Raw genomic sequence first — 13016 nt, forward strand, 5'->3', positions numbered from 1 at the left:
TGCTTGCTTTTTTTTAAGTAGTGCAGAGTTTCCAGAGTTGTCCTGGTTCTAGAAAACTAAATTCTTTGCAGGCTATGATACCAGTCCAGAACTTCTTTTCATTTCTCCAGCGAACCCTCCCTCCAGACAGAAAGGTCGATTTTGCCCGCTTACACTTCGACAGACAGATTTTCTAATTTAAAGAACTACTACGGTCTGAGCTCAGCTCCTTTTCCCTTGGATGGCTGGCTTTGGCTGCTCACCTCGCTCCGACCACGACGACGCTCCAGCTCCTTCCCGATGGCTGCTCACCTCCGACCACGCTCTCCAGCTCCTTTCCCTTCCCGCTCGACTCCCACCCGCCCTCGCGGGAACAGGAAGTACTCATCATCAGAAGGCGGGCGGGAAGGCGGAAGGGAAAAGCTGGGGTGAGCGAAGCCGTCGTGCCTGTGGCTGCTGCAACTGTCTGTCTGTCGGGGCAGGCCGTCGCTACGCTGCAAGCAATCTGTCGTCGTCGTCGTCCTGGCCTCCTGGGAGTGGGACTGGGAGGCGGGAGCAGAGCGGGAGCTGTCGGCAGGCTCAGCGGGGGGGGGGGGGTGGCGGGAGTGAGCGATGATCGCAGTCCGGTCAGGAGCGACGAGCGAGCAGCGGGATCGGATCATTGATGGTTGCGGTCCGAGCAGCGAGCGGGGGTCGGAGAGGCAGAGTTGAGGTGCGCCGTGCGGGGCCCCCTTAAGCGCGGGGGCCCTATGCGGCCGCCTCGGTCGCCTCTGCCTAAGACCAGCCCTGTCCCCTACGCATCACCTCCAAGCCCCCCCCCCCCCCAGGTGCATTCTTCTTGCCTGCTGAAGTGCAGGGAGCAGCCACGCGGTTGTCGGCTCCAGCGGTTGTCGGCTCCCTCTGCTGTTATTTCCTGTTCCAGGGCAGAGGGAGCAGGGAACCGGCAGAGCCAACAGCCGCGCAGCTGCTCCCAGGACCCCTCCTGCAGCGTACACCTAGGGCGAACCGCCCCCACTGCCCCGCCCTCGGTACGCCACTGGGATATCCCTCTACATACCTCCAAGAGCATTAAAGTTCCCCCAAGGAGTATCCCTATCCATACCCTCTCCAAAGGACATCAAACAATGTGATATCCCTCAGCAGCACGTCTTCTCAGGAGAAGGCCTCACAATCTGGAATGCACTCCCTGAAAGGCTTCGCTTAACACACGACTATCAGGAAGCAAGCGAAAGCTTGGTTCTTCAACCAGGCCTCTAATGGAAAAAGTAACTAACTTGCTAGTCACACACACACACACAAGAAGTGACACCAGCTGCACATACTATAAGTTTATTCACTTCTAACCTAACCTTTCTTAAATTAATCCCCTTATTTTCTTACTCCTGTTACTCTTACCTACCTATACGTTCCATCTTTGCTTATACCCAATGCAGTCTATTAAAATGGTTTTATGTACTGTGTTCCAAGACTAAATGCTGCTACACATAAAGAACTGGCTAACAGCACTACTGTCAAAAACCTTTTTTTAACTATATTCTTTTTTTCTTATCAAAGCGTGCCCTCAGCAGCAACCACTTAGTTTAGGCAGTCAAGAGAGTATGGCTGTAATTCAAGTTTCTGGGTGGCTTTAACCCGAGTCCCTGAGGAAAGACTTTTGAAACCCGAAGAGTCAGGCGTTTTCAGGGGAAGCCTGTTATTCAGTTGGAGAGAGCGACTGTGGAGTGCGGCACGAGAAGCAAGCATGTAATGAGCAACCGACAAAAGATGCTCAGAGATAAGTTCACATTTTTGACTTATCACTATGTGATGTTATAGCACTATTTAGATAGGCAATAGCACATACACTAATCAAAAAGAGGGGCCCGATGAAAGAAGTGCTATGCCACTTGGCAAAGAAATGTACTTGCCTAAAATAAGTGGTTGTTGCTGAGGGCACTGTTTGATAAGAAAAAAAATATATACTAAAAACGTGCTGTTAGCCAATTCTTTATGTGTAGCAGCATTTAGTCTTGGTTCTAGTTCAATACCTTTCTATTTGTTACCAAGGACTGTGGGATTTGCTTTTGCATATATCCGGTTATGTACTGTGTTGACATTGTAAAAGTAGTACACTAGTGGAGGAGTAGCCTAGCGGTTAGCGCAGTGGACTTTGATCCTGGGGAAGTGAGTTCAATTCCCACTGCAGCTCCTTGTGACTCTGGGCAAGTCACTTAACCCTCCATTGCCCCTGGGTACAAAATAAGACTGTGAATATATGTGAACCGCTTTGAATGTAGTTGCAAAAAACCTCAGAAAGGCGGTATATCAAGTTCCATTTCCCTTTTCCTATTTCAGATTCTAAATCGAATGTTGCTACTATCTAAAATTCTACATGGAATGTTGGCTACTGTTTGAGATTCTGTTGCTACTATTTGAGATTTTACATGGAATGTTGCTATTCCACTAGCTGTAAACACAAAAAAACTCTGGACTTGATTTCAGCAAAGCTCAACTAGATAATCAAATAACGAGCTGAATCTTCATATGCTAAATATAGACTAAAATCTATGTATGGTGTGATATCTTTTTCTCTTGTTTATTTTTTCTATTTTTAATAAATTTTAATTCTAATCCCAAAAGAAATGGAGAAAAAAGACCTCATCAGTCCCAGCTCGACGATATTTTTATTCGATTTTTCAATCAATTTAATCGTCTGCTTGTTCAAGGACTCCGTTATAATCCTTGGTCTTAAAAAACTCCACTATTCTGAGGTGAAAATAGAGCGAGAAATGAGTTATCATGGACCCTAATAGGGCCAGATTGAAGCCAATTAAGACTATAAATGAGAGTAACCCCTTCCGGGTTAAATCTTTACTACCGGTGTCAGAGAAGTTGGAGACGCCATATTCTAAGGTTGGTAGTTAGATATTGATCAGTTCAAGAATATAACATATTCAGTTTTTTATATGAAAATGATGTGATATCCATGTGTTTAATTATAGATATCGTGAATTATGATCTGCCATTTGTTACTTGGCCCCCTGAAGAAGCATATAACATAATATGTAGCGAAACGGAGAGCCCCGTAGGGCAGAGCAAAAAAAGCTAAGTAACAAGAGTATATAACTTGATATTGAAAATAATCACGAGTATAATATGGAGATGGAACAATGAAAGAACAATTTTGTTATTAAAATAAAGAGAGGTGGAGTTTTTTAAGACCAAGGATTATAACGGAGTCCTTGAACAAGCAGACGATTAAATTGATTGAAAAATCGAATAAAAATATCGTCGAGCTGGGACTGATGAGGTCTTTTTTCTCCATTTCTTTTGGGATTAGAATTAAAATTTATTAAAAATAGAAAAAATAAACAAGAGAAAAAGATATCACACCATACATAGATTTTAGTCTATATTTAGCATATGAAGATTCAGCTCGTTATTTGGCTATTCCACTAGCAACATTCCATGTAGAAGCAGCCGCACAGGCTTCTGTTTCTGTGAGTCTGACGTACGTGCAGGACATCAGACTCACAGAAACAGAAGCCTGCGCGGCCGCGTTGCAGATCTGCAAGGGCAGGCTTCTACATGGAATGTTGCTAGTGGAGAAGTAGCTTAGTGGTTAGTGCAGTGGACTTTGATCCTGGGGAACTGAGTTCAATTCCCACTGCAGCTCCTTGTGACTCTGGGCAAGTCACTTAACCCTCCATTGCCCCTGGTACAAAATAAGTACCTGAATATATGTAAACTGCTTTGAATGTAGCTGCAAAAACCTCAGAAAGGCAGTATATCAAGTCCCAATTCCCTTTGTATTGTTATTTGAATATTTTTACTGTTGTAATTGCCTATTGCTTATCTTTGACTTATTCTCGCTGTACACTGCCTTGAGTGAATTCTCTCAGAAAGGCAGTAAATAAATCCTAATAAATAAATAGTATTTTAAAAGCATGCTGTTGGGGGGGGGGGGGGGGGAGATTAGGGGTCTGAAAGTTAACAGGGGAGGGGGAGGGGTAAGGATGAAGGCTTACCACTATCCTAGCACCAGCCTCCTATTGTTACCCTGGGCCAGGCAATCATTCATTCATTCATTTATTAGCATTTATTTACTGCCTTTCAGTTTTAAATTAAAGAGCACAATTATTTCTGTGTTACTTTTGGGTGCCTTGCAAGTTGCAAGAATGCTGCAATCAGATAGTTACACATGCGATTGCCAAGTAGGAGACTTTGGATTTAGCCCAGCCTTTCTAAATTGCTCACTTCTATTACATTCACCTACAGTAGGTAATTGTTGTCCTCAGAAGGCTTACAGTCTTGTGCAATAATCAGAAGAAACTTGACCAAGATCACAAAGGAAACTTTAGCCACTAGGTATTACAATTGTGCAAGTCCTATAAAGTCGTGAATCAATGAACTTTGTAAAAAAAAAAAAAAAATCTCTGAATCTGCAAAGCATAATTTTGTTTGAGGTTTAGCTACCACTAGAAAAACGTTAAATCGCAGAAGCAACAACAAAACGGGCAATCGCAACAGACAGACAGATCCCAGTGGTGCTTTGAGCCAGGAAAGTTTCTCACTGTCACCAGCAGGACTTCCTGTGTAGTACAGCACCAGACTCTGAAGCTGCGAAAAATGATTAAAAGCCACAGCGCTGGAAAGACCGACAGCTCCCGCCGCCGCCGGGGCTTCGCCCTCAAGCGCTCTATTGAAAATCTGGACGGTCCTCGACCGATCGTGTCTACCTGCGACCGCCGTGTCTCCCCAGAAGCCGGAGGCGCAGCCGATCCTCACCGCCGGCGGGGCATCACACGCCGCTCCCTGCTGAGGGGCTGCAGACACTGAGCGGGCGCAAAGGACGGACTGGCGCCACAGCCTCACGGCTCGTCCGGGACTTGGTCCCCGAAGCAGCAGCAGCACCGCGGCGCCCATATCCGTCCGACTCTGCACTGCAGCCGAGTAGTAGCTCCGTGACGTCCGTACAGCAACAGCACAGGCCGCGAGCAGGAAACCCCGCCCTCAGATCCAGCAGCAGCACCGCCTCCCCCGATCTCGGGGCTGGCAGCACGTGGGCTATCTTTGGGCTACTTTTGGCCACAATTTTGTGCTGGAAAAGTTTTTTGCCATCTGGCAATCCTGCCCGGGGAAAAGTCTCGTTAGTCGTTACAGACTCCCAGCGCTTAGTTCTAACGTGTGGTCTTCTTGGCAGGTCTACGGAACTCCTTGTAAGGTTATTTTATACAGTCCGTGGAGCAACTGGATTTAGTGAAGCCTTTTGGGGCCGGATTTTATGGGAGACATCCATTCCGAAAGCTCAGCTGCTTATTCCATAAAGGCTAGGTTACACAGCCAACTTTTCAAAATGATAGTGGGTGCTATATACTGAATAAATCCTCTCTGGACACAGAGTTTTGCTCAGTATTGAGAAGCACCCACAGAGCTGGCTTATATCAATGTCTTAGCTGAGAGAAGGGGGCCCCCTCATATCCCCCCCCCCCCCCAATTAATCATCTCCATGATCACTGTGGCTGGCAGGGATACCGAAGCCCCACCAGGTCCAGTCCAACAGCCAGACCCTCCAAGTTCTGCAGCTGACAAGTGTCCCTGAGCTGTTGCTACCACTGTGCCTCCACTGCCACTGCCACCCCCCCCCCCCCCCCCATGCATACACAAAATCCAAGCATGCATGGGGGTGTAGGGTGCTCCTCCAGCTCAGGTATTTATATTTGGATTCAGGAGGGAGGTGGCACCAGGGGGAGGGGAAAGGCAGGGAGATAATTTGGTGCCCACCCACTTTGTGCTCAGGCCCCGCCCCCTCCCAAATTATCCCTCTGGCTATGCCACTGTTTCTCCAGTGGGTAGGGTGTCAAGTCTAGCTGTAGTGAATGATAATTTTATAAAGACTTTTTTATACACATATGTAACCAGTAGATGTGGCTAAGTTTTGCTTATAAAAGTATCCCAGATGTACAAGTATGTGCAGTGACAAAAACACATATTTGTGCATGATTTTGGTGCAGACAGTGCATCTCCAGAGACCCAGCCATATTATAAAAATTCTCCACTTTCCAGGTGAAACCCAGAGAGCATCCCAGTGTGGCTGAGATGTGTGGCAGGAGAGCTGTTCATGGTGGGTGGAGGAGTGGCTGTTAGGGGGAGTACAAAAGAACAGAGAAAGTGGAGACCAGAAGTGCTACACAGATGCTAATTCTGTAGGAGGGGAGTACTTGGGCTGTACTGTGGGAGAAAGAGCATTCAGGGGTCAGACTGGGGGGGGGGGGGGGGGGGGGGGGGGTAGAGTGCTGGGAGGGTGAGAGGACACATATACTGGGATTGTTCTCAGGAGAGAGCAAGTAAATGGGCTGGGGATGGAGCACAAGGAGAGTGCTAGAAAATGTAATGAGAGGACTACCAGTGTAGTGGGGTTGTGTAGAGAGATGCCTCATGCATTATAGGGCTTGATATTCAAAGGGTTTATGCTCCTAACTTTGGGGCCCTTTATTAAAGGGCATAAGCCCTAACACACACTTAGGAGTCCTTATACAAAGGTGCACTGAAAAATGGCTTGCGGAAGTGTAGGCGCGGGTTTGGGGGAACTGAGTTTGATTCCCACTGCAGCTCCTTGTGACTCTGGGCAAGTCACTTAACCCTCCATTGCCCCTGGTACAAATAAGTATACTAGGTAAACTGAATATACTAGGTAAACTGCTTTGAATGTAGTTGCAAAAACCACAGAAAGGCGGTATATCAAGTCCCATTTCCCTTTCTCCTTTTCCTACCACACACATAGAAATACGTTCAACTTTGTTTTTTATCTATCTATATATCTATATATATATATATATATATATATTGTGAGAATCAGAGAAGCCACAGAGCCCAGAATGCAGGGGGGAAGAGAGAAAAGCCCGAGTGGAAAAACTACAGATCCCAGAATGCATTGCGGGAGGGGAGGAGGCAGGAGCGTAGAGAACACAGATTGGAGACTGCCTGGAAGAATAGGAGAGAGGAGGACAAACGAGGACCTGAGCCACATGAGAGGAAAGGAGAGGGGGCTGATTGGGAGATGGAATCAGCTGAGGAGAGGGTGGAACACCTGAGGGAGGGGGTGGAGAATGGGGGGATGGAATGGGAGGAGTTGGAGCAGATAGGAGGAGAAGGTGTGGAAGAGGAAATGGAGGTGGGAGAGGAAGTGGCTGGAGAAGAGGAGTGACTTCTAGAGAAGAGCCCAAAGTATCAAGAAAGGAATAATAGTCAGGAGAGATCCGGTGGGTGGTTGTCAAGAGGTAAAGTGTTGACAAGTGTGGGTGGTGGATCTTTAAAAGCCTGGCTAAGCTGTGCTGGGGAGAAAAGCCTAGCTAAGCTGAACGGCTTTGAGGCCTTGCTGAAGAGGGCGGGGTGGGGAAGCCTGGCTAGCAGAACTGTGGTTAAAGCCTGTCTAGCTGAACTTTGTGGGAAGTCTGGCTAGCCGAGCGGGGTTTGAAGCCTGGCTAGCAGAACTGTGTTCAAAGCCTGACTAGCTGAACTTTGTGGGAAGTCTGGCTAGCCGAGCTGGGTTTGAAGCCTGGCTAGCGGAACTGTGTTCAAAGCCTGACTAGCTGAACTTTGTGGGAAGTCTGGCTAGCCGAGCTGGGTTTGAAGCCTGGCTAGCAGAACTGAGGTTAAAGTCTAACTAGCTGAACTTTGTTTAAAAGACTGGCAGGTGGTATGTGTTGCACCGCCTTGCTAGCGGAACTGTGTGGCAGTGAGAGCGAACTGCACGGACGAGTGTGGAATCGGAAGCGGACAGCACGGATAAGTGAGAGAGACAACTACGCAGCTGGGAGGAGCGGCTGACAATATATATATATAAGGTTTCCGTTTATTTGCAACACATTTTATTTATTTATATATATAATTTCTGTCAATGGTGTTCATACTTTATGATAAATACCACATTTTTATTTATTAATATGTTCTTATTTATATGTCCATTTTATATTGAGTTTATTTACGTGTATTTTTAATTTTGTATTGTCATTTTGTAGCCCCTGACGCAGCCCATTTGGGCAAAACACGGCCTGTGTCGGGCATTTTATTTGAGATTCTGCAATAAATAATATTTTGGACTGATCACTGATCTGTGTTCTTTCCCACTTTAATGTTACCCAATTTACAGAACTTGTCCGGCAGACCTAACCTAAAGGTTTAATATTCAGCAGTCCACATCATACATACATACATAGTAGATGACGGCAGAAAAAGACCTGCACGGTCCATCCAGTCTGCCCAACAAGATAAACTCATATGTGCTACTTTTTGTGCATACCTTACCTTGATTTGTACCTGTCCTTTTCAGGGCACAGACCGTGTAAGTCTGCCCAACACTATCCCTGCCTCCCAACCACTAGCCCCGCCTCCCACCACCGGTTCTGGCACAGACTGTATAAGTCTGCCCAGCACTATCCCCGCCTCCCGCCACTGGTTGCAATATACCCTCCCAGGAAAAAATCCTGGTGCAAACCCACAATATCATGTTGCCCCTTGCGTACCCAGCCCTTATGTGCATCTTTCTGCCAAGCCACCAAATACTTTAGTTGGGACACTATATAATATTACTGAAAGTTAGGAACTGCCATCCCTCCCCAAATTCTAAGTTGAAATAAAGTTGATCTACCCACCCGTGGGGGCTTGAGCTTGAACTAGTCACCTGTGAAGCGTTCTAAAAATGTTTTCTGGCAGGGCAATGGGAAGTGCCATGAATACAGTAACTTAGGCAATACCATCATTTTAATCACCTGAACCCTACCCAACTAGGAAACGTAAATGTGCCCACCTCTCCAAATCAGCCTAGAGTGAACGGAGCAACTACAGGTAATTGGCCTCATATAAAACTCTCCGGGATTTAGTAAGAAAGATCCCTGAATATTTAATTGCTTTCGGAGCCCAATGAAAAGGGTAGTGAGATCGTATCCACAGAACTTTGCAGGCTTCAGGGACACATTTAATATTTCAGATTTATCTAGGTTGATTTTAAACCCCGATAATTGCCCATATTCCTCCAGAATCTCAACCACTCCCGGGAGGGAGTACCTAGGGTTCCCCAATGTTAGCAGCACATCATCCGCAAAAAGTAGGATCTTATTCGAAAGCCCTCCACAAGAAATGCCCTCTATGTCTCCCCCAGCCTGAACCAAAATGCAAAAGGCTCCAGTGCTGAAGCAAACAGTAAGGGAGACAAAGCACAATCCTGCCTAGTGCCTCTAGCCAATTCAAAGCTTGCCCCAAAGGTGCCATTAATTTGAAGGCTAAAGAGGGGCTTCATATCTTAGCCCAGGATAAAAAAAAGTCCTGATATGCCCACAAAAGCCAGAGTGTGGAGCAGGAAGGGCCAGGATACTCTATCGAAAGTTTTTTCCGCATTAGTACCCAAGATTAGGGCTGGCTCTGCCACTCCGCATCCTGGTCTATGATATGAAGCAAGCGCCTAATATTGTCAAAGGTTTGGTGGCCATGTATGAAACCCGTCTCTTGCACTAGTTTAGGCATATAGACCTGTAGGTGAGATGCCAAAATCTTTGAAAACACCTTGTTATCTGTGCCCAACATGGATATTGGTCGATAGGAGCCACACTGAGTAGGTTCAAAACTCTGCTGCCCGTCTCTTCTTCCGCCAGGGTCGCTTTACTCATACTACCCCTCTCCTCAAGTCCCTTCACTGGCTCCCTATCCGATTTTGCATCCTGTTCAAACTTCTTCTACTAACCTATAAATGTACTCACTCTGCTGCTCCCCAGTATCTCTCCACACTCGTCCTTCCCTACACCCCTTCCCGTGCACTCCGCTCCATGGATAAATCCTTCTTATCTGTTCCCTTCTCCACTACTGCCAACTCCAGACTTCGCGCCGTCTGTCTCGTTGCACCCTACGCCTGGAATAAACTTCCTGAGCCCCTACGTCTTGCCCCATCCTTGGCCACCTTTAAATCTAGACTGAAAGCCCACCTCTTTAACATTGCTTTTGACTCGTAACCACTTGTAACCACTCGCCTCCACCTACCCTCCTCTCTTCCTTCCCGTTCACATTAATTGATTTGATTTGCTTACTTTATTTATTTTTTGTCTATTAGATTGTAAGCTCTTTGAGCAGGGACTGTCTTTCTTCTATGTTTGTGCAGCGCTGCGTACGCCTTGTAGCGCTATAGAAATGCTAAATAGTAGTAGTAGTAATCCTTGCCCAGTTTCAGTATCAAGGTTACCCCAGCCAACCTCCACGAGTGGGGAAATCCATCTCCTTCCTGAAAACTATTAAATAACTTCATCAAGGATTTGGCCAAGAGACCTCAAAAACATTTGTAAAAGCAATTGGTAAATCCATCAAGACTTGGAGCTTTGCCGAGTGGCAAGGATTGAATCGTCTGTACTATCTCATCCTCTGTAATTGGTGTTGATAAGACTGCTTCCTCTCCCGGAGTGAGACTCAGCAAGTTCACGCTATCTAAATACCCCTTCACTGCATCATCATCAGTTATAGACTCAGGAGTATATAATGTGTGGTAAAAGTGGATAAAAATCTCACTAATTTGATGAGGATCACAATGCTCTACCCCTGCCTATCCCTAATTAAAGCAATATGATTCCTAGGGTTTTGCTGCTGCAGCTTACAGGTTAACAACCTCCCAGCTTTATTACTAATTTCAAAATATTCCTGTTGCACAATTTTCATTTGTGTTGCTATTGCTTCAAGCATCAGGTCCTGAAGGACCCTTGTAGCAGCTTCCAATTGAACAAGAATCCTTCGAGTCCCCATACCCCTCTTATGTTGATATTCAATTTGGGTCAAATGGGTTCTAAGAACCACTTGCTTGTGTATATGCTCCTTGCGCCTATAAGCCTGCAAAGATACAATACACCCTCTCAATACCATTTTCATACCTTCCAAAAGATGCTACTACTACTACTTAACATTTCTAGAGTGCTACTAGGGTTACGTAGTGCTGTACAAATCAACAAAGAAGGACGGTCCCTGCTCAAAGGAGCTTACAATCTAAAGGATGAAATGTCAAGTTGGTGCAGTCTAGATTTCTTGAGTAGGTGTGGTGGTTAGGTGCCGAAGGCGACATTGAAGAGGTGGGCTTTGAGCAGTGATTTGAAGATGGGCAGGGAGGGGGCCTGGCGTATGTGCTCAGGGAGTTTGCTCCACGCATGGGGTGAGGCGAGGCAGAAAGGGCGGAGCCTGGAGTTGGCGGTGGTGGAGAAGGGTACTGAAAGGAGGGATTTGTCTTGAGAGCGGAGGTTACGGGTAGGAATGTAAGGGGAGATGAGGGTAGAGAGGTAAGGAGGGGCTGCTAGGGGAAATCTCAAACTGATCATTGAATTCAATATATTCCTTAAGATCTCCCTCCAGTATTTTGACATTCTTCAGGTCTAGCAGGAGTCCATCATCAAATCTCCAGTACTGAGTGCCATGCAGCTCAGTGATCTATTTAAGAGAGATCCAAACCGAGGAATGATCAGACCACACCCCATCTGGATGGGGTAAGGGAGTTTATTGAACCTCCCTTACCCCATCCAGAGGTAAAGGAGGTTCAATAACCACCTCCCCAAACCTCATAAGAGTAGACTTATCAACCCCTCCCACCCAAAAAAATCAATACAAAAAATGGGAGTCATGAACCCACGAATAGTATGTATAATCACAGGCTTTAGGATGATAATGTCTCCAAGGGTCTACAAGATCCCACTTAGTAAAGAGCAGCTTTAGTTAGATCAGGTGTGAGGTTGAAGACACTCCCTAGGACTAAAGATCCCTCCAGCTTAGCATCAAGCAACCTATCTATCTCTTCAAAAACACTTTCTGGTCTGAATTAGGGGTTTATATATTTACCATAGTAGTCCCCAACTTCACCTTCAAGAGAATATAGTGTCCCATAGCATCTTTTATGATCTCCCTTACCTCTGGATGAAGAGTTCTTACAATTACTATCCCCACCCCATTAGTCTTAGTATTGGATTGGTTAGATGCCAAATACTGGTGTGGGTACTTTTTGTGGCGCAAAAGGTATTCAGAATCAGGCTTTAAATGGGTCGGTCTCCTGTATAAAACCTATCCTCACATGTAAGCACTCTGCCTCTCTGAAAAAGAGTTGCTGCTTGCGGGGCACATGAAAACCCCTAACATTCATTGTCATCACTATCATCCATTATCCTCCCCCAACTAAGAAGAAAAAAAAAAGGAAAAGCAATGGTCTTGCAGCTCATAGACAACAGAAGGCATCAATAGTACAAAGTATCTCAGAACAGCTGCACCCATCAACAAAACATACCCAAGCTCCATTAAAGCTTTCTCCCCCCCCCCCCCCCCCACACACATAACCTGGCCTCCCCCCCCCATCCCCTCCTTCCCCCGACCCCCCAAGCTGAGTAGGTCCTGCATGGGCAGGCCACTCAAGGAAGTGTAGCCATTAAGTCCCCCCACCCCGCTAAAACACACAGGACCATTGTTGGCAACAAGCATTTAGTCACACATACAAATATCCTTACAACATAGTAACATAGTAGATGACGGCAGAAAAAGACCTCCATGGTCCATCCAGTCTGCCCAACAAGATAAACTCATATGTGTATACCTTACCTTGATTTGTACCTGCCTTTTTCAGGGCACAGACCATACAAGTCTGCCCAGCAGTATTTCCTGCCTCCCAACCACCAGTCCCGCCTCCCATCACCGGCTACTACTACTACTACTATTTAGCATTTCTATAGCGCTACAAGGCATACGCAGCGCTGTACAAACATAGAAGAAAGACAGTCCCCTCTGGCACAGACCGTGTAAGTCTGCCCTCCACTATCCTCGCCTCCCAACCACCAACCTCTCTTCCCCCACCTGCTCCGCCACCCAATTTTGGCTAAGCTGAGGATCCATTCCTACTGCACAGGATTCCTTTATGCATATCCCACGCATGTTTGAATTCCGTTACCGTTTTCATCTCCACCACCTCCCGCGGGAGGGCATTCCAAGCATCCACCACCCTCTCCGTGAATAATAATCACTCAGGATATACAGACCCCTGAATCGTTGAGGGG

At 46.4% G+C, this 13016-nt stretch overlaps 1 protein-coding gene across 1 annotated transcript in view; it reads right to left on the minus strand.

Annotated features, from left to right (window-relative positions):
• LOC115461641 overlaps window positions 1-5123 on the minus strand; it is a 254455-nt gene extending 249332 nt beyond the window's left edge. Inside the window, exon 1 of the mRNA XM_030191619.1 lies at window positions 4698-5123. Coding sequence (XP_030047479.1) covers window positions 4698-4884 — 187 coding nt within the window. The 5' untranslated portion in view covers window positions 4885-5123. The remainder of the gene's footprint in view (window positions 1-4697) is intronic.
• Window positions 5124-13016: the final 7893 nt, after the last annotated feature.

Source organism: Microcaecilia unicolor, chromosome 2 (genome assembly GCF_901765095.1).
Source record: "Microcaecilia unicolor chromosome 2, aMicUni1.1, whole genome shotgun sequence".
Lineage (NCBI taxonomy): Eukaryota > Metazoa > Chordata > Amphibia > Gymnophiona > Siphonopidae > Microcaecilia > Microcaecilia unicolor.